Source organism: Ochotona curzoniae, unplaced genomic scaffold (assembly GCF_017591425.1).
Source record: "Ochotona curzoniae isolate NIBS_2020 unplaced genomic scaffold, NIBS_Ocur_1.0 contig_2318, whole genome shotgun sequence".
Taxonomy (NCBI): Eukaryota; Metazoa; Chordata; class Mammalia; order Lagomorpha; family Ochotonidae; genus Ochotona; species Ochotona curzoniae.
In genome coordinates this window covers 3,387,174-3,411,448 of record NW_024465419.1, presented here as the reverse complement: position 1 = coordinate 3,411,448, position 24,275 = coordinate 3,387,174, and the positions used below count along the sequence as shown (strand labels likewise).

At 36.9% G+C, this 24,275-nt stretch overlaps 1 protein-coding gene across 1 annotated transcript in view; it reads left to right on the top strand.

Moving 5' to 3' along the window:
* The window catches only part of RP1 (RP1 axonemal microtubule associated), a 129,400-nt gene that overhangs the window by 35,206 nt on the left and 69,919 nt on the right, over window positions 1–24,275 (top strand). Inside the window, exons 4-12 of the mRNA XM_040972561.1 lie at window positions 1,712–1,798; window positions 5,616–5,748; window positions 9,422–9,573; window positions 13,642–13,720; window positions 15,168–15,243; window positions 16,103–16,179; window positions 16,289–16,320; window positions 16,476–16,605; window positions 23,070–23,161. Coding sequence (XP_040828495.1) covers window positions 1,712–1,798; window positions 5,616–5,748; window positions 9,422–9,573; window positions 13,642–13,720; window positions 15,168–15,243; window positions 16,103–16,179; window positions 16,289–16,320; window positions 16,476–16,605; window positions 23,070–23,161 — 858 coding nt within the window. The remainder of the gene's footprint in view (window positions 1–1,711; window positions 1,799–5,615; window positions 5,749–9,421; window positions 9,574–13,641; window positions 13,721–15,167; window positions 15,244–16,102; window positions 16,180–16,288; window positions 16,321–16,475; window positions 16,606–23,069; window positions 23,162–24,275) is intronic.

Here is a 24,275-nt window from a genome sequence, read left to right as displayed (position 1 = left end):
CTGGGAAAGCAGCAGAGGATGGCTTAGGCTTAGGACCCGTGCACCCGTGTGGGAGAATGGGAAGAAGTTCTTGGCTCCCCGCTTTGGACCAGTTCAGCTCTGGCCATTATGGGAATTTGGGTGGTGAACCAGCAGATGGAAGACCTCTCTCTCTCAGCCCCTCCTTCTCTCGTTGTAAATCTTTCTTTCAAATAAAAATAAATAAATCTTTAAAAAAGTCTCTTGTGTTGATGGTCACTAGAAGAAAAACAAATAAGGACTTGTCATTGTTTTAAATATTTGAGAGAAAATTTTAGAAATAACGATACTCAAAATAATCTGATTATTTTAAAATCATATTGTACCTTCATAGAATTTTTAGGACCAGATTGTTTTCTGTAATGGAAGAGGAGATCTGTTACTTCTCTTTCCTTTTCTCACAGGAAATCATTTTCACAATTTTGTATATATATTTTTTCCTGAGTGTGGCTACTTAGCTCAGTTCAGTTCTTTCAGTTCTCCTGCCCTTCCTTGCTTGAACTCTGGGATGTCTATACCGATCTCTTGCTTGTAGTGCTAAAAATCATGGATAAATTAAACAACAAGTTCACCGTTTTAACAATTTTCCAGTGTTCTAACATCTAATACATTCACAATGTTGTTCAATCATGATCACCATGTGTTTCCACATTTCAGTTATGCAAAAAAAAAAGCCCTCCATTATGTAGTCATTCCTCATTCTCTTTTTCTCAACCCATAACAACTTTCAATGTTTGTTCTTCCTCTTTCCAAATTTGTGTGCTCTTAATGAATTTTTCTTGCTGAATTACTATATCTAGAACTTTCAGCATAGTTTTGGGAAAGGATGGGAAACTGAGCTCTGTTATTACAATGGAATGCTTCAGGCAACTGTTTACAAAAGGAAAAAATTTATTTATCTTATAGTTTTGGAGATTCACAGTCCCAGACTAGGCAGACCTCACTGGTTTGACATGTCCTGAAGGTGATAAATGGTAACACATGGCAGGCAAATGTGTTGGTGTAAGGGCTCATGATTCAAACTGCATAGAGGTGAGGGGAGCAACAAAAAGGCAGTGAGAGAAAGGGCCCATAATCCTATTTGAGGGTGCATTCTCCCCATACTGAAGAACCTCCGAACTAGGCCCTGTTTCCGGAGGTTACCCTGGGACCCTGACTTTAACACTCAATGTTTGAATCATAGCACCTTGCCTGGTTCCAGATCTTGAACTTAAGCTCTTAGTCTTTCACTTTTTGAACCTGTAAGTTTTTAAAATGTGCTTTATCATTTTATATTCTTAGTTTTTTGAGCATTATATTTAAACAAGATATTTTGTGTGATTTCAGTCCTTTTGAATTTTCAGGACTTGTTTTGTTGTGTAACATGTGGTTGTCCTGGAGCATGTCCAGTAGACACTTGAGTGTGTACTTTGTTATTGATTGGGATGTTATAGTTACTAGGTCTAGTGGCTTGTAATGTGCAAATCTTCTATTTCCTTTTTCTCTGGTTGTTTCACTTGTTCGTAGTGACTTATCTGTTTAGTTCTTTTAAATTTTACTATGTTTTAGTGAGCTGTTGTTGTTGTGCATATTTGTAATTCTAGTATTTCCAAGACAAAATGGCACCATATTAATTTATGATGTTCTAATAATGACTGTTTTGAAGTGGATTTTGTGAAATTACATTGAAGATGTTTCCATGGCTCCTTCATAGATTAGAGTTGGAAACATTGGAACACTCTTCAAGATTCGTATTGGACATACCAATTCTGGACTCTCCCCATCCTGGCACTGTAAGGAGGTAAAGTATATATGCCTATAGTTGTTGGAGTCAAAGCTGGATTGTTTAGGTAATATATTTTTTAAGGAAGAAATATAATGCATTTTTATTAACTGATCTCTGATGCAAGGAAGTACCTCAACTAAGGAATCCTTTTATCTCTTTGCAAACAAAAAGAAATACTTGAGACTACAGATAAACTCACAAAGCTTACTAATACACTTCTACAGCAGCTGGAAAGATGACTGCATTTATATAATCCATTTCAAATTATTGCAAAGCTATACCACTCTGTTCACGAAATAATATTCTATCAGATGCCAGTTCTTAAATGTAGTGTATTTTTAGTAGATGAGCCAATGATCATAGACTAGTATAAGAGAAAAATATGTATTTTTTAAAAAAAGATTTATTTATTTTTATTGGAAAGTCAGATTTTACAGAGAGAAGGAGAGACAGAGAGGAGGGTCCTCCATTTTTTGGTCCACCCGCCAAGTGGCTGTAAAAGCCAGAGCCAAAGCAGGAGCCAGGAGCCTCCTCTGGGTTTCCCATGTGGGTGCAAGGTCCTAAGGCTTTGGGCTGTCCTCCACTGCCTTGCAAGGCCACAAACAAGGAGCCAGAGTGGAAGTGGAGCAGCCGGAACATGAACTGGTGCCCATGTGGGAAGTAGGCACATGCAAGGCAAGGACTTTGCCACTAGGCTACCACTCTGGGTCCAAACATATGTGATCATTTATAATATGTATTTTTTACATATTATACATAATTATATTATACATAAAAACATATATATACATACTTATATTTTACATAAAATACATAATTATAAATGATCACTCATGTTTAAATTTGATTATCATAATGTATACAGTTTTCCATATTATTCAGAATGAATAATTCTACTATTCTAATGATTGCCAGTAAACACAGATATTCAACATTTGGTAGTCATATGTTATTTTATTCACTTTTTATGTATGATACATTCATTGATTTCTTATATCATTTCAAAATACCAAGTTTTCAAAAATACAAAACAATATTGTCACATTCTTGCTATTCTTGAGAGCTTGTTTGGAGATTCTAGCAGGGGAGTGCAGCTACTCGTATGCCTCTGACTGAAGACCGGTCCTCCTCTAACGGGGATGGTCGTCCTCTTCAACCAAGCGCACAGCTTTGGGAGGGACACACATGGAGCAGTGAGGGAGGAAGGGGACACCCGCCTAGCCAGCCAGATCAGCTGAATCAACCCCGGCGATGAATGTGGTGACAGATGTCGCAGCCAGATCACCCTCACATCCGCATTCTTGTTTTTCTTAACAAATTTGCTCATCAATTATATGATACATGAAAAATTGATTTAAATACATGGAAAATTAAGTAATTCCATAACAATTTTTTTCTAGAGATTTGTTTATTTTTATTGGAAAGGCAGATGTACAGAGAGGAGGAGAGACAGAGAGGAAGATCTGTCCAATGATTTACTCCCCAAGTGGCCATAACGGCTAGAGCTGAGCCAATTTGAAGCCAGGAGCCTCTTCTGGGTCTCCCATGTGAGTGCAGGGTCCCAAAGCTTAGGGCCATTCTTGACTGCTTTCTTGGGCCATAAGCAGGGAGCTGGATGAGAAATGGAGCCAACAGGATTAGAACCGGTGCCCATATGGGATCCCAGTGCATTCAAGGCGAAGACTTTAATCACTACGCTATTGTGCCGGGCCCAACACAAATTGTAGTTCGGTTAGTAAAATTAGTTGGTATTACAGTCACATTCTTCTCAGATGTAGAAAAAAGTTATGCTAAAATTTATACAGAAACATAAGAGACACTGAGAAACCAAAGCAATCTTAACGAAAACAAAGTAGCAGGCATCACAATATCATACTTGAAGATATACTACAGGGCGGTTGTAATCGAAGCAGCTTGATACTAGAAAGAAAACAGACTTTAAGATAAATGGAACAGAATAGAAAACTCAAATGAACTCACACGTATACAGCCAACTAATTTTTGACAAGCGAACTGAAATTAATTCAGGAAGGAGAGCCTCTTCAACAGTTGGTGCTGGAAAGATTGGAACTGCATGTGCAGAAATATGAAGCAAGACCCCCACCTTACGCCTTTTACAAAAGTCAGTCCTAGGGAACACCATGGCATAGTAGGCTGAGTCTCTGCCTGTGGTGCTGCCATCCCAAATACGTACTGATTCCTGTCCCAACTGCTCCACTTCTGATCCAGCTCTCAGCTTCTGGCCTGGGAATGCAGCTGAGAATGGCTCAAGTATTTGGGCTCCTGCATTCACATGGGAGAACCAGAAGAAGGTCTTAGTTCCTGACTTCTGATCAGCTCATCTCTGCTTCCTCAGCCATTTTGGGAGTGAACCTACATATGGAAGATCTCTCTATCCTCCTCTCTATAATTTTGCCTTTCAAATAAGATAAAACACAAATCTTTGAAAAAACAAATTTCAAATGGATCAAGAATCTGTATCAATGACATGATACTGCCAAATTGCTAGATTCCTTTTATTTAAAAAAATGAATGAATTAGTTAATTAATTTTATGATGCAGTTTCATAGGCTCAGGGATTTTCCCCTTCCCTCTCCACAGTTCTCTCCCTAGTGATTTTCCTTATATTATTGCAATAGTAAAGTCCTTCACAAACAGTCAAAAGTCAGTCATTCTGCTATTTAAGTGCATCCTGACATTGTAGGTATGGACAATGACACAAGTCCAGCTTCTATTTAACAGTTTCATTGGGAGTCCATCTGATTCAGGAGTAGAGATAGATATTTAGTAGGGTAGAGTGACAGAGAGGGAGATGGAGAAATCAATCTTCTGTCTACTGGGTTCATTCTCCAAAATGGCCACAGCATCCATAGCTGGGCCAGCTTGAAGCCAGGAACCAAGAACTCCATCCCGGTCTCCTACAACTGTGGCAGGGACCCAAGTACCTGCTGCCTTCCCAGGCACACGAATAGGAAGCTGGATCTGAAGTATGGAAGACCTGAGGCTTCAACTGCCATTCCAATGATACACTAACATTTTGCCTTTCCCTTAATCTTGATTCCTTGTAGTCAGAGAAGATTGTAAAATAAAAGCTTAAAATACTGATTTTCTTCTGTTTCTATAGTGATTAGCTTTAGACTTTAATGAAAATAATCAGTCATGACCATGATAGTTTTGAAATGAATGATTTTCCTCTTTGATTCCCAGGGAGGGTCTCTAAAAGTGTCATGGTATGAGAAGCTCACTGGATGCACAGTGACAAATGTGAGTTCCTAGGCCTGGCTGAGACCTGGAAACTATGGGTTCATCTACCAAAGGTCTACCTTTTCAACAACAGAATTTCTTAAACACAGTTAAAGTTGTAAATTGCTAACTCAAAGTGTTTTAAATAAAGTAAGGTTACCCTTGCAATTTAGATAATAATTTAAGCAAGAAAGAACGAGAGAGATGCCTTTTGCCCATTGGTTTGCTTTCCAGAAGGCCTTAAAAGCTGGGATTGGTTAAGGTCTAAGTCAGGGTAGGAACCGGTGCCCATATGGGATCCCGGCACATGCATAGAGGGTTTTAGCTGCTAGACTACTGCACTAGGCCCTATCAGCATATATATTTTTTAAATGGGTTAAAACATCAGGCATTTTAATATGTAATTATTGTTTGCATTATTCATTGCTAAGCATCCAAGGAGGAAACCGCATCAGTCTGAACCATTGGTATCTAAATCTTTAACCTCATGCTAATATTTTAAGAAATCACTTTAAAATATATTTAAGTAATGAAATAGGGGTGTTGAAAAGCAGTCCTTTTTTTTTTTTAAGTAATGTTGCTATTTCAGATAAAATTGCAGAACATGAATTCTGGAGAAGAGTTTCATATACCAGTTCAGCGCTGGCTGGCCCGAGATCAAGAGGATGAGGAAATCTGTCGAGAATTTCCTGTTTTAAATAAAGGGCAATCCATCCTTCCAGGTAGGGATGATCAAACACTAAGAAACACGGAAAGCTTGTTTGCCTAAATAATGAAGAACAAGGAACTCAATAAATAACTGCCGAATAAATGAATGAATGAATGATGAAGGACTGTTGGTTCTCATCAGTTATTTCTGCTGGTGTGGCAGCTGTGTATAAATGTTAAATGTTTTTTTGTTTGTTTGTTTAATGTTCTGAAATTCCAGGATATATTCTTGTTAGGTAGCTCTGGGGGAAGGTTAGCTTAATCAAAGCAAGACAACTAATTCTTAAAAAGTCACGAGAAACTTGAGTGTCAAAATGAAGTTAAGGCCTAAGAAATGTAAGCCAGTGTGTATGTGTACTTTTTACAATGGTTCTTGTTTCTGAAAATTCATCCTATTTATCAGAAAATGAAAATATAACTGCTCAGTGACTTTCTACACATCTGTTCGAAAGCAGAGATGTGTTTTAGCCTTGTATAAATGTGTCTCAGAATAGATTCTTGATCTACCCATGGTTAGTTAGTTACTGCTCTCCACTGTAAGAATTCAGAAAGACTATTTTCTGTAAGAGCCACTGGATCTTATGCCCACCTGTGTCTGTTTGTAAAGAATATGGGAAAAGGATATATGAGAACTATTAAGTGACGGAAGTAATTTTTCCTCAAATCTAAGTTATGTTGCACAGGAATCCCAGGAGGGGAGAAACTAGTAGCCAATTGTTGTCAGCACGACTGTGGAAGCCACCTCCCAAAGGCCAGGAGCAGATGAGTGAAATGGTCCTGGCCCATCAGTCTTTCTTTGAAACAATTTGACCCCCGCCCTGGTTCAGGTCCAGAGCTCTGCGCTTGGCTGCCATCTTGTTTGCCAGAGATCTTGACTGTTAGTCGCTTTATTGTCGAATTAGTGATCCATTTGCCTCTGAGCCCCATATGCATGAGTAAATTTTCTTCTGGTTTTTTTTTTTTTTTTGTTCCTTTAAGTCAGGAATTTGGAATGCTCAGCAATGAGTCATATAAGGCCTGTGAAATCACTAGGTCTGGCCTTGCCAAGGCAAACACAGGTGGGACTTGAAATTAAATAAATCTGTAGCAGGCTAATCTTTGTGTTGATAATTTTGTGTGGACTGCAGATGATATTTTACATATCCAAATGGCCTTTGAAAGAAAGCAGATTTCCATCCTTGCAAGTCAATATAGAGTTATAATAGTATAAATGATTCATAACAAAAAGAACTTTAAAAATGCTTTTCTGGTTTGCCAAGATACTATCATGTGTATTTGAAAAAATGTTTTCTAATGGTGGAATTACTTGCCAATGGATATAGGTGACTAAGAAAATGAAGCAAAAATAGCTTTTTCCATACTTTCTGAACTATTTAAAGAGTTTTGTTAACATTAAACATTTATTTGAAAGGCAAAGTGCCAGCAGGAAAGGAAGAAGGAAGGAAGGTAGGGAGGAAATAGAGAGAATGAGAGAGAGAGAGAGAGAGAGAGAGAGAGAAAATTTTCCACCTACTGATTCACACTCCACATGACCACAACAGCTAGAGTTTGGCCAGGCTGAAGCTAGGAGTCACAAACTCCAACCTGCATAATGGGATAGTTGTGTTGTAGTTGATGGCATTACACATTACAGTTGCAATGCTGACATACACTTCACTTTTCTTATACAACCACCTTCTACATCTGCATATTGAAAATAAAATAGCAATTCCTGTGATTAGGACATTACAAAATTGTAGCCTTTGTTACTCGAATCTCTCATCCCTATTTCCTCCCTCCAATTTTAGCAATATTAGCTATTTGATTTTACAAAAAGGAAAGTGAAAATTATAGTAGAAAAATAATAGTGAAATGTAGATAATCTTTACAGAGATTGCCAAGTTAACAATGATGGAATAAAACAAAATTTGTCTCAGTGATTGCTGGTTGTAAACCTTATTCCTTATAAGCAGAAGAGGAAATCAAAATACCGTTACTGTGATGCTCAGGCAGTGAAGCTGGTGCGAGAGGGCCATGCAGGATTATGTTTAAGAGTACTCAAAACTTTGAAATCAGACTCTCCTCCTCTGGGACTCCCTGGCATGACTTTTAAATCTTTTTTGTTTATTCCATTGGTAACTTAGGCTTTCAAAAAGTGTTTGTTTTTTAATGTTGCATTTGGTATTTTCTGCTTACCTATATTCAAGCTCATTGGTGCTTTCCTGTGTTCTGTCCACTCTGTTCAATTTGTTTATGGTGCTGTTTTAGTTTTGAAATTTACATTTTAATATTCTTTAAATTTTCTATTTCTTTGTTGAAACTTTCTATATTTCATTGATTTCAAGAGTGTTCCTGATTGCTTGCATTTATATCACAGGTGCTCTGAAGTCTTTTTTTCAGATAATATTGGTGTCATCACCATGTCATCACCATAATGTTGGTACTGGTGTTACGTCAATGACGGGGTCTTCACTTTTTTTTCCCAAGAGAGTTAAGATTCTACTGTTTTTTTTTTTTTAATATTTATTTATTTTTATTACAAAGTCAGATATACAGAAAGGAGGAGAGCTAGAGAGGAAGATCTTCCGTTTGATGATTCACTCTCCAAGTGACCACAACAGCCGGTGCTGCACCAATCAGGAGCCAGGAGCCAGAGCCAGAAACCTCTTCCAGGTCTCCCATGTGGGTGCAGGATCCCAAAGCATTGGGCCGTCCTCGACTGCTTTCCCAGGCCGCAAGCAGGGAGCTGGATGGAAAGTGGAGCTGTTGGGATTAGAACTGGCTCCCATATGGGATCTCAACGTGCTCAATGCGAGACCTCAGCTGCTAGGCCACACCACTGGGTCCAAGATTCTACTGGTTCTTACATAGTCTGTGCAATAGATTATTGCTAGCCACATAGATTATATGCTATTTGTGGACATGCCACTGTATGGAGTACTGGTTCTTAAATTACGTGGAGAGTATTCTTGGTTCTATTTTAACATGCTGCAGAGTACCACTGAGGTTCTAGTTTCAGTTCACTTTTAAGAGGTCTCTGATTCCATGGAGGTTTTTCTTGGCCTCTTAATGGGAAAACTGGAGCTCTAGTTATTCCTTTTGTGCTGTGCCCTTTTGCTTTCTTTTCAAGTCTAGGGATAGAAAGTGAGCAGATAAAGTAAAGAAAATAATGGGTGTTGGCTCCACCCTATTGGGAGGCAAGCTCCATTGAACACAAAGCAAGATTACTGTCACATCAATGTTGACTTTTGTGTATTCCCGTAAGGCACTCAGTGCTGTAGTACAAAGATTAATGAGTAAGAAGAATAGTGCAACGTCTATAACCTCTTCTGGTGTCAGGGATTCCCCTTCTTCTTTTTCTGAGTTAAAACTGCAGGATTTTGGAACTTTCTGTGTCAGAGCTTTAGGACTTATTTCCACGTTTCTGGTGTATTGTGCTCAGGATTGGAATTGTAAAAGAAAAATAATAAACACACTGGTGCCTGACTTTAAAGTCTTGAATTATTTCTAATGTTCCTGCTGTGGCTCACCTTTCAAAGCATTCCTTCTTTTGCTTTCCTGAGTATTCTGTACATTCTGTTGAGGTTTTATAGTTTCATTGAATGGAGAGCCTGAGTAGCATGTTTCATTTGCTGTGCACATTGGATTTTCTATTACTGATGAAATACTTGTCTCCTAAAGTTTTTTTTTTTCTCTTTGTATTGTAAGTGACTGTATATGAAGTCTGTGTGGCAACAGGTGAGCTGTGGAATGCTGGAACCTTAGCACATGTCTACATCTGTATGTATGGAGAAAAGGGAGATTCAGGCTCCAGACAGCTATTTAGATCGACGAACTCCTGTAATTTTTTAAGAGGACAAGTAAGTTAACAAAATGCTCTTTGTTTAATTTTAGCATATTTATAGTTGTGGTAAAAAAACAACAAAAATATAATTTTTAGCTTATTTAAGTGAATTTTGAAATACACAATTCAGTGATATTAAGTATTTGGACAAACCTCATTTTGTAATGATTTGTCATGCAGTATTTGATGTTTATAACCAAAACATTGTTAAAGTGATGTGTATGCAATCAATATACTTTAATTTTTTTCCCCTAGGCTGGTAATATGTGGTGTGATACTCTCTCACATTGCTGAATGGTGGCAGGGAGGCACAGTGCCTAGTCAGCAATGTATTCACAAAGATATAAACTGAAACTCAACAATGTACTATGTTACTTGACTATGATGTTTAATAGGTATGAACAGTGGCTGAAAGTCCAGCATTTTATTGTTAAGATATATTTAAGTTTCATTGAGAGTCCATCTTCTATTTGGCAGTAGATATGCATACTGCACTGTATCTTCACTTCTTGTTATGCTAGTCTCCCCTATACAGTTCCTCTAGGTGAATAATGAGTATACATATTTGCATACATATGTATGTGTATAGAGATTTTGAATTTTACACAAAGGTTGTCTTATATAGACAGAAGATATGACATTTATCCTATTTCACTGAACTTAATGGTTTCCAGAAGGGACCATTTTGTTGCGAATGGTAGCATTTTTTCTTTTTAATGGCTGAGTAGTATTCCATAGAACAGATGTACCACAGTTTATCTATCCCTCTTTCAATGGGTGTCTAGATTGTTTCCATATCTTTGTTAGTATAGATTGTGCTCTTCTTTTGTGTTGGTGGAGAGCTGTCATCTGATGGCTGCTATAGCTGAACCAGAAGCAGAACTGGGACTGGAACCAAGCATTCTGATTTGAGATGTGGATGTTCCAAATTACGTTCTCCTAATCATGACACTTTTCAATACCAACTTTCTTTTTAGAAAGTGTTTTCTACTGTTTTATTCAGTGTTGTTGGATTCTCTTTCTTTCTTTCTTTCTTTCTTTCTTTCTTTCTTTCTTTCTTTCTTTCTTTCTTTCTTTCTTTCTTTCTTTCCTTCCTTCCTTCCTTCCTTCCTTCCTTCCTTCCTTCCTTCCTTTCCTTCTTCTTTCCTTCTTTCCTTCTCACTTCCTCCTTCCTTCCTTCTCTACTTTCCTCCCTTGCTCCCTCCCTTCCTCCCTCCTTCTCTACTTCCCTCCCTGCCTCCCTCCCTCAGTTGAGCTTTCTCTTTTTTTTCAGGGATTCTGATCATCAGGCCTGCATGACCTCCAAAGGGGTGAGGGGATGGTATTATTTAGCAAGAACCACAAGAGACAGCCTAGTTGAGCATATCTGTTTGTTGCAAAGCAAGCACAATATTTTATAGTCCAAGAAAAGGGGATGACAAAAGGGTGTCTTCTGACAAACCTTTCACCCTACAACAGCATGGTAATTGGCTAGAAGACAGCACTATCTCTCTGGACCCTTCAATCTTGCTGCAGGTCACATAGGTCACATATAGCTGGTGGGTATGCAGCAGTTCACATACACCATGTGTGCCTGGCAGGTAATGTGGGCCCACACTGACTTCTTGCAATTGCCTATCAAGAAAGTCCCAACACAGCTTGTCTAAGGACAGAAAAGTAAAACCAGGGCACAGCTCACTGCTCTTGCCTTTATGACCAACGATCAGGTCAGGTTGAGGTCTCGGTGTGCCAAGACTATTGCCAGGGAGTTACCCTGGGGACATGCATGTCCTTATGACCATTCACATAGGCCAAGTAGGGAGAGATCTTTTTTTTATCAGTCAAGCTGTAATAATATTTAGTTTTATGACTGAATATTGGGCAGGTAGTGAAAAGTTATGCTGGCACGTGATTGTCATCATTCTGAGAGAGAGGGAAAAATGAAGGAATGAGACTCAAGATTGTTTTACTGTTATTTCTTACCACATAAAGAACATTAAGAATTATGAAACTGAAGCAAGAACAGACATCAGTTTTAAGGTGAAGCTTTGGTGAGAGACCGGTGATATTTTTGATGTTTTATGGAATGTTTATAGGTTTGATGCCCACATATAAATCGTCCACTGAACAATGGACAACTCATTTTAAGAAGGGCCAAGATGATGCTGAAGATGAAGCTTGCAATTACTGACTGGCAATTTTAATTTGCAAGGGAAACACGTTGATTGTGTTGGCTATAATACTCACATATTAATACAGTTTATATGTTCCTTGAAACACCCATGTAGTAAAGGCTTGATTTCCAAACTCTCATGTTAATGGTGGAAACTGTATTCAATCTGGAGTTGACATGGGGCCTTTGAAAAATGTTTAGGTGAACACGAGGCCATCATGCTGGACCCTCATATAATGCTCTATAACATTTTGGAATGTTAGCGGCAAGAATGCCATGATTGGATTCTGAACCACGGGGGGTACCTAATTTGGTACTGTGTACCACAAAATTATGATCTGGAATGAATCTCGTTCATTCCTAATCAGCTTGTCTTAGGCATTTCCTGTAGTGACCTAAAGCTGATTAGTAGAGCCTACTTTAATCAGATTAGTCATTAGTTGTAAAAGCAAAAGTCAACGCTCAAGATCTCAATTTTTTGGGCTTATGTTTTGTGAATGAAAAATTGAACTAGAGTAAGCTTATTACATAATGGCTGCTCACGTTTTTCACACAGAGCAGTTGCTTTCAGTGTTAAGTGGGATCTAAGGACTGAAGCATTTCTTCCAAGAATTGGAAAAAGAGGTGTATCATGGGTTTTGACAATCTGATCCTGAAAACAAAGTATAAAGAAATGGTTAGCAAAGAGAGAAGTAGTCCTATCACAAAAACATGGAGTGACCAAAAGCAAAAGTTTTTGGGATGCTCATAGCATTCTGCTTATGGATTTTCTGAATGCCTAGATTGTTAACAACTGGCCATTAGAAGACTGTTTTTAAAAAGTTGGCTAGAAGATTAGTGGGAAAAGGGAAGATTTGCAAGGGTCCTTCTGCAAGATGTTAACACTCATAATATTCACCAAAGCTGCCAAGCTACAGTAACGGTCCCATTGCATATATATCTTTAGCAGTATATCTATGCAGAGATAGCGCGTTTCAAAAAGAAAATAGCCTTGTGACTGTAATTCTGGATCTGTGCCTTACCTTTGTTACCTGGTTTTCTCACTGGCAAATTTTGAGGATAAAATTAAATGTATGTAAAAATATTTTAAAATGTATAAAGCACCAATAGTGCCAAGGCTATTTCTTGTTTAGTGATCACTTCTTCAACTAGCATGTTTCATAATATTTTATTTCTCTTGAACTAAAATCTGTATCATCCATCTCCCTGCTTACAGCTTGGGAAAGCAGAAGAGGATGGCCTGAGTCTTTGGGGCCCTGCAACCTCATGGGAGACCCAAAGGGTCTCCTGGTTGCGAGCTTTAGATCAGCCCAGAACTGCCCCTCTAGCTGGAGGATCTCTTCCTCATTGTCTCTCCCCACCCTCATGAATGAAATGAGAAAAAACATGTATCATTGTCTTTGATTTTATCAAAAGTATTGAAGCCTCATCACTTTCAGCCAACTTCCTAATATATAATCCATTTCAGTAAAATTGCTCTTTCTTATAGAAGAGAATTTTAAACTCTAGATAAATGTTATAATTTCTTAATATTTTGTACATCAGGAGTATTATAATTGCAAATGACCCATTAACACTGCCTAAAATATTTCATCATCAGGCACTAAAACATTGTTTTCACTGAAACAAATTGCAAAAATTTAGGACATTTCTTAGTTATTATATGACTGCTGTAATTTTTTTGAAAACTGAAGTTGTAGATAGTTCCTAAATGTATATTTTTGCAGCTAAACTTGGCAATAAAGAAGATGGAGTAAGCATTTAGAAGCTTAATATTATGTTTCATAAATTAATATTGTTGTCTGTACTTTACTAATAGATTTGTATGTTTGTTTAATGAATATTTTCTATAATTTTTTCTGCATCTTAATTAATACTCTTGGCTGAGATCAGAATTATTCGGTAGCTCTAATACTTTTCCATTGACTGTAGACTGATATCTTCTTCCTGGAAGCTGTGCACCTTGGGGATGTATACAAGCTTGTGATAGGCCATGATGGACTTGGACCAGGTAAGATTCCTCTACAGGGAGTAAGGAGGGTCTGATTTTATGTTTAGATAAAATCCTATGTAAGTCTAGAGGATAGGGTAGGAAATGTGTAGACTATCTGATATCAAAGTATTATTCCCATATGTTTTTAAGAATTTAACTACAAGCGTTTTTATTTTTAACTGTAAGCATTTTTACTGCAAAAAGATATAGACATGGCAAATAGTTTCTTCAGCATGGGCCTAGATGCTAGAGAGAATGAAATAAGGTCTGCCTTATTTAGTCATGGCTCAATGGCTAAAGCTTCACTGTGCAAGTGCTGTGATCCTGTGTGGGCACTGGTTCGTGTTCTGCTGCTAAACTTCCCATCCAGGTTCCTGCTAATGGCCTGGCAAAGCAGTAGAGGATGGTCCAAAGCCTTCAACCTTGCGCCTGTGTGGGAGACATGGAGGAACCTCCTGGCTCTTGGCTTTGGATCAGCTCAGCTTGGGCTGTTGCGGCCATTTGGGGTGTGAACCAGCAGATGAACAATCTTTCCGTTTCTCCTACTCTCCATAAATCTGATCTGCCTTCAAATAAACAATTTTTTAAAAAAAGTATGTATCCCAGGTCTAGTCATAAGTGTGGGTCCCAGTAAGCTGTGCTTTAAGAAACCCTCCAGTGAATTAGGTTTGAAAACCATCAACTTAAGAAATTTTGAGGAATTTGGCACTGCACAATACTTGGATTATGTGATTGGGGAAGAAGTTTGAGCAAGCAGAGATAAGACAGTGAAGGTTATTCTATGTTTTGTTAAAGAAGCTAATCACTATTAGCTCATTAAGTCAAGGATTTTTTATTGTTGAAATATTTTGAGCTGGATCTTTACATGAAAAAACACGATGATTAATGAAAACATTCTATTTAGCTTGTCATTAAAGTTGTATTTTTAACTAATTCGGTTTGGAAGCTGTATCAAAATAGACATTTGAAAGGACAATCCTGTCTTCATGTGTAGTAACTCAGTCTGTGTGCTTGCAAGAATTTTCTGACTGACCCTTTTATTTTTAGTCTACCAGAACTTACATGGTTTGTCTACATAAGTTCAATCAAAATTTGAATTTTACTTTTTAGAAATATAGTTATTAATTCATAAAATATATATTCTTTGGAAGATATTAAGCTTACAATTCTTGTTTTTTTTAAGTCTACAATTCTTAATACAGTTTATGAAATCAATGTTTGGAAAATCATAGTAAATAGATGTAACAAAGAATAAAACCTTAAAGTATGCTCTTAATAGAGGTATAAGAAACATGTTTAAGTCTCCTCAGTTTACTTCTGTTATATCTAGCTTTATTTGAATATTACAGCTCTATACTTCACAAGGCCTTTGAATATATTTTTAAGTTAGGATTTGTTTTTCAAAAGCTGATACCTGAAAGATACGAATTCACCTCACACTTCCCCTTCTCAAATTGGTTTTTAGGAAATGGTTGGTTTCTTGAGGATGTGGTGGTCAAGGATCCTACAACACGCTGTGAATATACCTTCTTCTGTCATAGGTTGGTAGATGTGCTTCTACTCTGAGTAGATTCATTTCTTACTAGTTAGTTTCAAGGTCACATATTTTTGAGAACCAAATAGCTTTTTAAATTATTCCTGATCATCGATAATTTTTGGGTAACTATTATAAATATTATCCCTAGATGCTGCTGCTTTTATTCATAGCCATTATCACCATCCTTGATGACTTAAACTTCGTGTTCATTGGTAACTTAAGATAGAAATTTTAAAATAGAATTTTCTCCATGCATAAGTAAGAAAAATGAAGCTCTCCGAGAAGAAAATGTATTCCTATTGAGCAAGGTCCTGAAGTAGGCTGAAAAGTAATACGTATATAGAACAGATGTTGCATGTTGACTTTCATTCAATAATGACATTGTTGACTCATGGCCTAGGTCTGATCTTTGAGTTATCCAGCCAGTAGTGGTGATAAGTCTGAGTGTATGTGTGTGTGTTTTTAAATACTCTTATCTTTTTCCCCATGGAACCAATAATAGCCATGTATAAAATAACTGAAATAACTAATCATAATTTGAGTTGTGGTTGTTATCTAAAGAATAGGACAAACAATCCATTGGATTTTAAAATCTACTGGTTTGGCAAACAGCAGGACTGACTGGTTAGGCAGCTCACTTACAGATTATGGAGAAATAAGTTTCATCCTTACCAAATAGTTTCTATCAATGCATTTCTGTAGTTATATAAGGATTTCCCTTTCTACATTGTACTCTTCTGCCCTATCAACTCTATATTCATATTTTTAAATTTTTACTTTCCATTACTTCTGACTTTGGCAAATAATTACTAAGGGCCAGTGTAAATAGCATGAAAATTGTGGATGCACTTTTGTTTCCTTAGATGGCTGGACCAAGGTGAAGATGATGGCACAATTGTCAGAGAACTGTATGCCAGGGATGACAGTATCGACTCAGCAAGTGAGTGCTGTGTATATACATTGCTTAGAAAATTATGTTTTTGTTTTTTATCTTGCTTGAAGGAAGTATGGGACAGCTGAAATTAATGATCTCCTTTTTATCTCCTCAGGGCAGAAACTGGAATATAAGAGAAAAGAAACAGTAAGATTTTGCTTTGGCTTTTATTTTAGCACAACTAATTGAAATAACTTTTTGATGTGTTAAAATAATAAGTATTTAGTGAAGAATGCTACTCAGTTATTATTTTTTTCCTCTTTGTGGCTGCTCACAGTGGCATTTGTTTTGTTTATTTTTAGTGGGCTGCAGAAAAATGGAAGTTTATGAAAGGAAATACTCTTCAGTTTTACAATAGACAAACTGGAGGGTTTGTCCGTCTACATCCAGATGGCAGCGTTGATGCTTTTGGAGAAAAGGCAGACAAATATGGTAAAGCCATTACACAAGTTTATGTTGCTGCGTAGGTCCAGGAGCTGAAGGAAGGTAGATTCTTTGATGCAATTTAGTAAATAGTTTTGCCTCTTTCAGATGCTTTACATATTGCTAGTTTTAGGCCATTTTAAATAATTCATCATGTGCATTAATATAAATAATCAATAGATGGCAAGATTTAATGGTGGGCCATGTCACACTGATAAGTATATCATGAAAACGTTTTAATTAGGTGTTTATCTAGCTGAAGAATAAAATGTAGGTAATTAATGTTAACTATTCTTAACAAAGCAACAGCTGTAGCTCGAGCTAAGTGATCATTTAAGGAATTAAATCAGTTCTAGAAACACTGAGAACCTTCTAGAAACACTGAGAACCTTTTCTGCAAAAATACAATGATAAATAATTAGAGAGCTACAAAAATAACTAAGATACATCCTGAACTCCAGAGATTCATGATCTAATGAAAATGACAAACAAAAGCAGTAATTTTAATAGCTGCTTGTGGCTGATTTCATAATGAAGTTACAAAGGAAAAACAAGGCAAAAACAAAAACAAAAACACCCAAAAAGTAATGACAACTAAGATTGATGTTCAATATCAGCCTTTCCTGAAGTCATAATCCTAGAAGTCAACAAAGAAGGAATAACGTGATTTTTGCACATTTTGTCTCTGAGCCCAAATCTCCAGTGCTTTTTGAAATTTTAAACAAAATTTGTGTGACATCTATGAATGTGACTTTGCTTTGTTAGTAACTGTGGTATCTTGAATGTGCTAAATTCTCATGTATAACATTTCCTGAAGCATGAAATCTCTACCTCACATTAGTGATTCCAAGGAGTAGTGTTTGCCTTCATGAAAATATGTGACTATTTAACATTTCTAATAGTTTCTATTTCCACAATTCTGAAATTAATCTATTCTTTAAATACTTTTCTTATCTCCTGGTTTCTACTTGGGATCAGTCAGAATGATCCTTTAATTTTTTGAAGGTTAATGCATTTATTTTGAAAGTTAATGAGAGAGAAAGAGAGACGGAGAGAGAGAGAGAGAGAAAGAGAGATGTCTCTTATCTGTTGGAGATAGCCACACTGGCCACACTGGGTAAGGCTGAAGCCATGTACCAGGAGCTTCATCCAGATCTCTTAGGGATAGCACAGACCCAAACACTTGGGCTGTCTTTTACTGCTTTTTCCCAGACAATTAGTGGGGAACTGAATTGGAAGTGGAGCAGTGAGGATATGAACCAGGTCCTGTATGGGATGCCAGCACCCATATGAGATGGTGGTGTTGCGAGTTGTGGCCTTAACCAGTAAGCCATATACTGTTGGACCTCAAAATGATCCTTTATGTCCTGTTTCATGAGTTCTCTGCTGCCAGTGTTGGCACTCTTTATTATTATAGTTCAAATAGACAAATGTGGCTTCAAAAATATCCCCTATTTTAAAATCAAAAATGGTAAAGGATCTAAGTTTTACCCTACTTGTTGGAAACATAGTAACATTGGGTCAAAGACCATTTATTTCTCACGGCAAATGCATCAGCCAGAGAAATATCTCACTTGTTTCCTGAACCACGGTTCTGCAGTTCTAGAAGAGCCTGGTGAAATGAGCCTGCAGTAAGTACATCTTTCTAAAAGGGAAAATTCCCCATATAGAAAAGTGTCTTACATAGGGCTTTCCACCTTTTCCTCCAGAGAATGACACAGACATACAGAAAGACAGAGATACAAAGAGAACCTATTTTTATTCTGGAAGGTAGAGAAATATCTTCCAAGCATAGGAAGGCTTTGCCTTTTCCCTCAGTCCCCTGGGATGTCTCAAGAAAGAAGACGAGGGGCAAGTGTTGTGGTACAACAGGTTAAGCTACTGCTTGGGATGCCCGTGTCTCATGTTGTATGGGAAGTTGAAGTCCTAGATACTCTGCTTCTGATCCAAATTCATGCAGGTGTATCTTGGAGGCAGCAGACAATGGCTCAAGTATTGTGATCTTGCCACATATGTAGAAGACCCAAAGGAATTCCTAGTTGGGGGTTTGGTTTGGCTCAGCTACAGCAACTATGGCCATTGGGGGAGTGAACCAGTTGATGTCTCTTGCTCTGCCTTTCATGTATATACACATAGAGATAAAATAAAGTATGTGTGTGTGTGTGTATATATATATTAAAGGCATATATATATATATATATATATATATATACATGCTTTATCTTATAAACAGAGAAGAGTGCTTTCTTTTCTGTCTTTTCTGTGTTGAAATGTTTGCTTATAAAATCAGTTTATGAGGGCAGGTGCATGGCCCAGCAAGTTACATTCCAAGTTAAGTACCAAGGTACAGTTTGGGTCCAGCTGTCCAGCTATCCAGCTGCTCTGTTTCAGCTTCGTGAATCTGGAAAGGCAGCAGATGGTGGCCCAGCTATTTGAGTCCCTGACATTCTAATGAAAGACCCAGATGGAGTCCTTGGCTCCTCTCTTCAGCCTGGTCCATTCCCAGCTATTGCAAGCATTTGGGGAGGGACTAATAGATGAAAGATCTCTCTCTCTCTTTCTATTTCTGTCTTTGTCTTCCTCTCCTTTTCAAGTAAGTAAGTAAATAAAAATTTAAAATCTTAAAAAATAAAAATGTTTTAAAAATGCCTTTGCTCACAGGGATTGAACTATCCAAGAACATAAGAGCTCTAGGGACTGGAGTGAGTTCTCTTCTGCACCCATTCCAAAGGCCAGTTTATGAAGCGACCTTGCCACTCCCATATCAAGGAGGGAAATCACCCTTTCTGGGTTATCCCTTTGTACATGTTTTGAGAAAGGAATGCAACTGAAGCAACACTTCTAGGGTTTTTGTCTTCCACTTTGACTTTCTGAACTGATCCTTCCTGGTACTTTTACCTTAGGCCAATGGCCAGTGTGTGAGCCTCTGTGTAGACCAAACTAATGGAAGGAAGAAGAAAATAGAGAAACATTTTACTCTTCATACTTTCTAGCAGTGTATAAGTCCAGTAAAAAGTCAATGAAAATTAAGTATGGATTTCCCAATTTTTTTTTGCACTAAAATAAATTTACCTTACAATTCCATTTTTCATAAAACTTTTGAAATGCCTTGTGTCAGGGATTTCTAACACCCAACTTTCAGCTAAAGAAAGATTGTATGGACACAAAAATCAACAAAGAAACATTGATTTTAAACTTCACTGTAGACAGAATTGACCTAATAACATTTACAGAGTAATCCATCTAACTGATCCCATTTTATTCATCCATTCATCTCGATTCAGTTTTCTCCAGAATAGATTCTACATTGGGTCATAAGAGAAATTTAAGAAGAGTGTAGCACTAATCTTTTTTGACAGCAATGTAATAAAAGTAGAAATCATGGATGAACATTATGACACAATAGGTTTAGCTGACACAATAGGTGTAGCTGACATCCCCTACTGGAGTGCTCAGGATGGAGGCCTGTTACTACTTCTGAACCAACATGTTGCCAATGTGCATTTTTGGAGACAGCGGATAATTGATTATAATATGCAGTTTCTGCCACCCGTGTGGGTAACCTGGATGGAGTTCTGGACTCTTGATTGTGGCTTGGATCAGCCCTGGTTGTTGCAGGCAGGTGAGAAATCAATCAGAAGATTGAAGATTTATTTATCTTTGTTTATCTCTTTGTCACTTTGCCTCTCCCCCCCCCCAAAAAAAATAAATAAATAATCTTAAAAAACTAGAAGTCCACAATAAGATTGCTAACAGGAAAAATGACAGAAATTTAATAGACACATGAAAATTAAACAGCATGCTTCTGTAAAATTCTATGACTTTGATCCTGGCAATGATGTTTTAGATATTATCTGAAAAGCAAAAATAGCAAAAGTAAAAATAGATCAATGGGATAACATCAAATTAAATGTTTCTTCACATTGAAAGAAAAAATTAAGAAAGTAGAGGCAGCATACAGAATAGGAAAAATAAGCTATAATCTATCAAGAAGTTAATATGTACCTGTATTATTATGTGGTTATACTATATCATTATATACTATTGAGCTATAATAACAATAGCAAGAAAATGAATATAACAAATGACACATTTCTCAGAAGAGGATATGCAGATGATCATAGGTATATGAAAACTCTTAACATTACTAATCATCCGGGAAATTTAAATGAAAACCACAGCAAGTCACTTCACTCTAGTTAAATGGCTAATTATCAAAGTTATGAGATTGGCAAGGATGACTACTTATATACTATTGATTAGAATGTAATTAGAATAGCTATTATGGAAAAGAGTAAGAAGCCCTCTCAAAATTTAAAAATAGAACTATTTAAAGGGCATTTATCAGCAGTTAAGTCACTGCTTGGAACACTTGGATTTTGTATCCAGGTATCTAGTTTGAATCATGGCTCTGATTTTGATCCTGCTTCGTATTAACGTGTACTCTGGGAAGCAGTAGTTAATGGCTTTCCCCATTCAGTTAAGAGATTCACACTGAGTTCTAAACTCCTGGCTTCACTCTTGCTCACTTACGACTTAAAGGCATTTGGGAAATGTGTGAGTACATGGAAGATCTCTCTGAATATGTCTCTTTATCTTTCACATAAGACTAAAGGGAGACAGCATATAATATAACAATCCCACCACTGAACACATATGCGAAGGAAAGAGGTTTTTTTTTAAGGAAATAGTTTTTAAAGAGATATTTGCACTCCCATATTTACAGTGACACTGTTGATAATAACCAAGATGTGAAATCAGCCTAGATGTCCATTAATGGATAAATGGACAAAGAAAATGTGGTGTACACAATGAAATACTGTTCTGACACGAAGAGTGGAATCTCGTAATTTGTAATAACATGGATGAATCTGCCACATATAAAAAGACAAATATAATAAGATCGCAGTCACATTTATATGTGGCATTTAAAAAAATCCTATGCCACAGATAAGGTAAACTAGGGACTTGGCTTGTTGAGGAGAAAAAAATGACGAGATGTTTCTGAAATGATATATGATGATAGATTGGAGGATGCAGGGACAAATGTCTAGAATATTCAAATAAAAAGAGCCAGAGTAGGGAGGGGATATACAGGTAGAAAGGGGAGATCAATCTGGAGTGATTGCTAACTTATTAAATTTATTTCTTGGGGGTTGATATCTAAAACTAGTTGTAATGGTTCACAATTATACAAAGACACAAAAAAACTATTGGCTTGTATACTCTTAAGTGAGTAGATTGTGTGACATGTGGAGTGCATTTCTATAAAGCTGTTGTAAAAGATAAAATTTAAAAATGAATTATTCATAAAATTATTAAAATTGGTAAAATAATCTCTTTATAGTTTTATGAGTTTAGATTTTGGTATTATGATATATCAAGTAAAAGTTTGAGTTAAACCATGAAAATTGTTCTTAGCCTATTTTTTAATAACAGTCCCTTAGTGTTTGGAATCTTCAACCATTAACTCACTAGTTCACATTTTTAGTGAATCAGCTGAATGATAGTTTTTGGGAATTCTTGTTCTGAGTTTATTGATGAGAAAGCTGGAACTGTGATATAAAAAATGAATTGTCCAAGGTTAGCTGATGAGTAGAGGTTAGACTCAAATCAGAATCTTGTCTCTTAGTTTTTTTTTTATTGCATTAACACCTTAAACACGGGTTATCTTCAAGTGCGCATCAGCACAGCTTAATTTTGAAGGTACCTAATTTTTAACCATTAAGGTATATTTATTGAGTAAACAAAGGTGATTTAGAAATCAGTTTGGTAGAAAGCTTTAGATTTGTCTTTCATTTCTAGAAATATAGCTTTAGTGTGTGTTAGAACATTAAATTATACAGTGAACTTGTTCTTAACTGAAAATATTGGCCCATAAAATCTGTTGGAATAAAAACACAATTATAGAATTCATTAGTTGGATCTACTAATAGTAGATGTAGAGGCACATAGTAGGAATAAAGTAAATAATTAAAGCAGACAGTAAATCATTTCACATTAACAATTGGGATTAAAGAGCCTAAGTTACTCAAAAAGTACCATAATCCTCCTTCATGTGTTATATACTGACTAGGCTGAAGTTTTGAGTTAGTACAAAATGAGCTGTGTTGCGAATGGTAAGAAGGTTGATCTAATTTTACTTCTCTGAAAACATTTTGTAGGCACTTATAATATATATGATAGATTTTATATTTTATGTCCAAAATCAGAGGCAACTCATTAGGAAATAAAGTGTATCATGACTAAAAATTACTTACCTTCCACAATAATTTTTACATACGCAAACAAGTTTACACATTATGAGTTTCTACAACATGAACATGTTGTAAAGAGGCATTTTGCCTTGTATTAATTAAAAACATTTGAGAGATGCTATAACACTTTTTATGAGAACATTTCAGGGTATAATTGAAAAAGAAAAAAGTGTTAAAATCATGAATTACTTGATAATAGTTAAACATGTTTTTTAGGTCTCTTTGATGTTACTTTCAACAAAGGAAATACATGTATTTTCCAAAGTCATGAGATGAAGCATCTTTCTCTTGGTCTTGATAAAGGCTTTGTTACTGGGATGGTAAGTAGCAACTGTTCTTTTCATCAAATATTAGTAGTACCAAAATCCTGTACAATATATTTTTGCATATATATATATATTTATTTTTTATTATACATGATGTTTACATGGCCAATCAGGGTGAGACGAATCAGTTAGAGAGAAGTGGGTGTGATCATCGTTTCCAAGCTTTCTATTTCTTCTTCCCAGTTTTGGAGGGAGGGGAGAGATAAGGGGATAGGCCATATCCATCCTCCCTATCAGCCTATCCCACTAGGTTGTACTGTACTGGCGGGAGATCCTCTAAGTTGCTTGAGGCGTATCTTTTTCACCTGTATGGACCTTTAGAATATCTGATGACAGTATTGGTCTATGCTGAGGACTTGGAGGTATTCATCAGGTATAAAAAGTGGTGGAGCTTCCCTGTTGTATTTGACATTGGAAACTTGCTGAACTTGCTAGACTTAATGTCTTGGTTCCAACCATTCAAGCGGGGCACTCCATGGGGCACTGAGGTGGAGAGGGAAAAAGTAGGGCCTCAAACACTATCTTAAACTAAGAATGGCTGTCTGTATTACAACTTCCTCAGATACCTTAGTCTTTTTTTCCCCCCTTATTTTATTTAAAGGTTAGGGAAGACCACACAATAAACCCCCTGTCTACTGGTTCGGTTCATAAATATTTGGGATCCAGGAACTCAATGCGGATTTTCCACAAGGGGGGCAGTCACTAAACCAGTTTACCCATCACCTGTTGTCTCTCGGGATGTGCATTAGCAAAAAGCTAGGATGAGAAGTGATCAGGACTTGAATTGAGGCACTCTAACCTGTGACGGCAGCGTTCTCATGCCTAGGGCAGGCACTTATCCCATAACCATCTAAAGGCAAAAGCTGCCGAAGTCAGTTTGTTAAGAAGCAAAGCCTAGAATAATTCTAACCTTTTTTTTTTATTATTCTGAAAAGCAGAGAAACAGAGAGTGAGGGACTGAGAAAGGGACTGAGAGAAAGAGTGAGAGCTATCCTCTCATTCATGCCTCAATGTCTCCCAACAGTTGGGACAGGACCAAACTAAAGTCTGGAGACCAGAATTCCATCTGGATAGCCAATGTGCATGGCAGGGATCC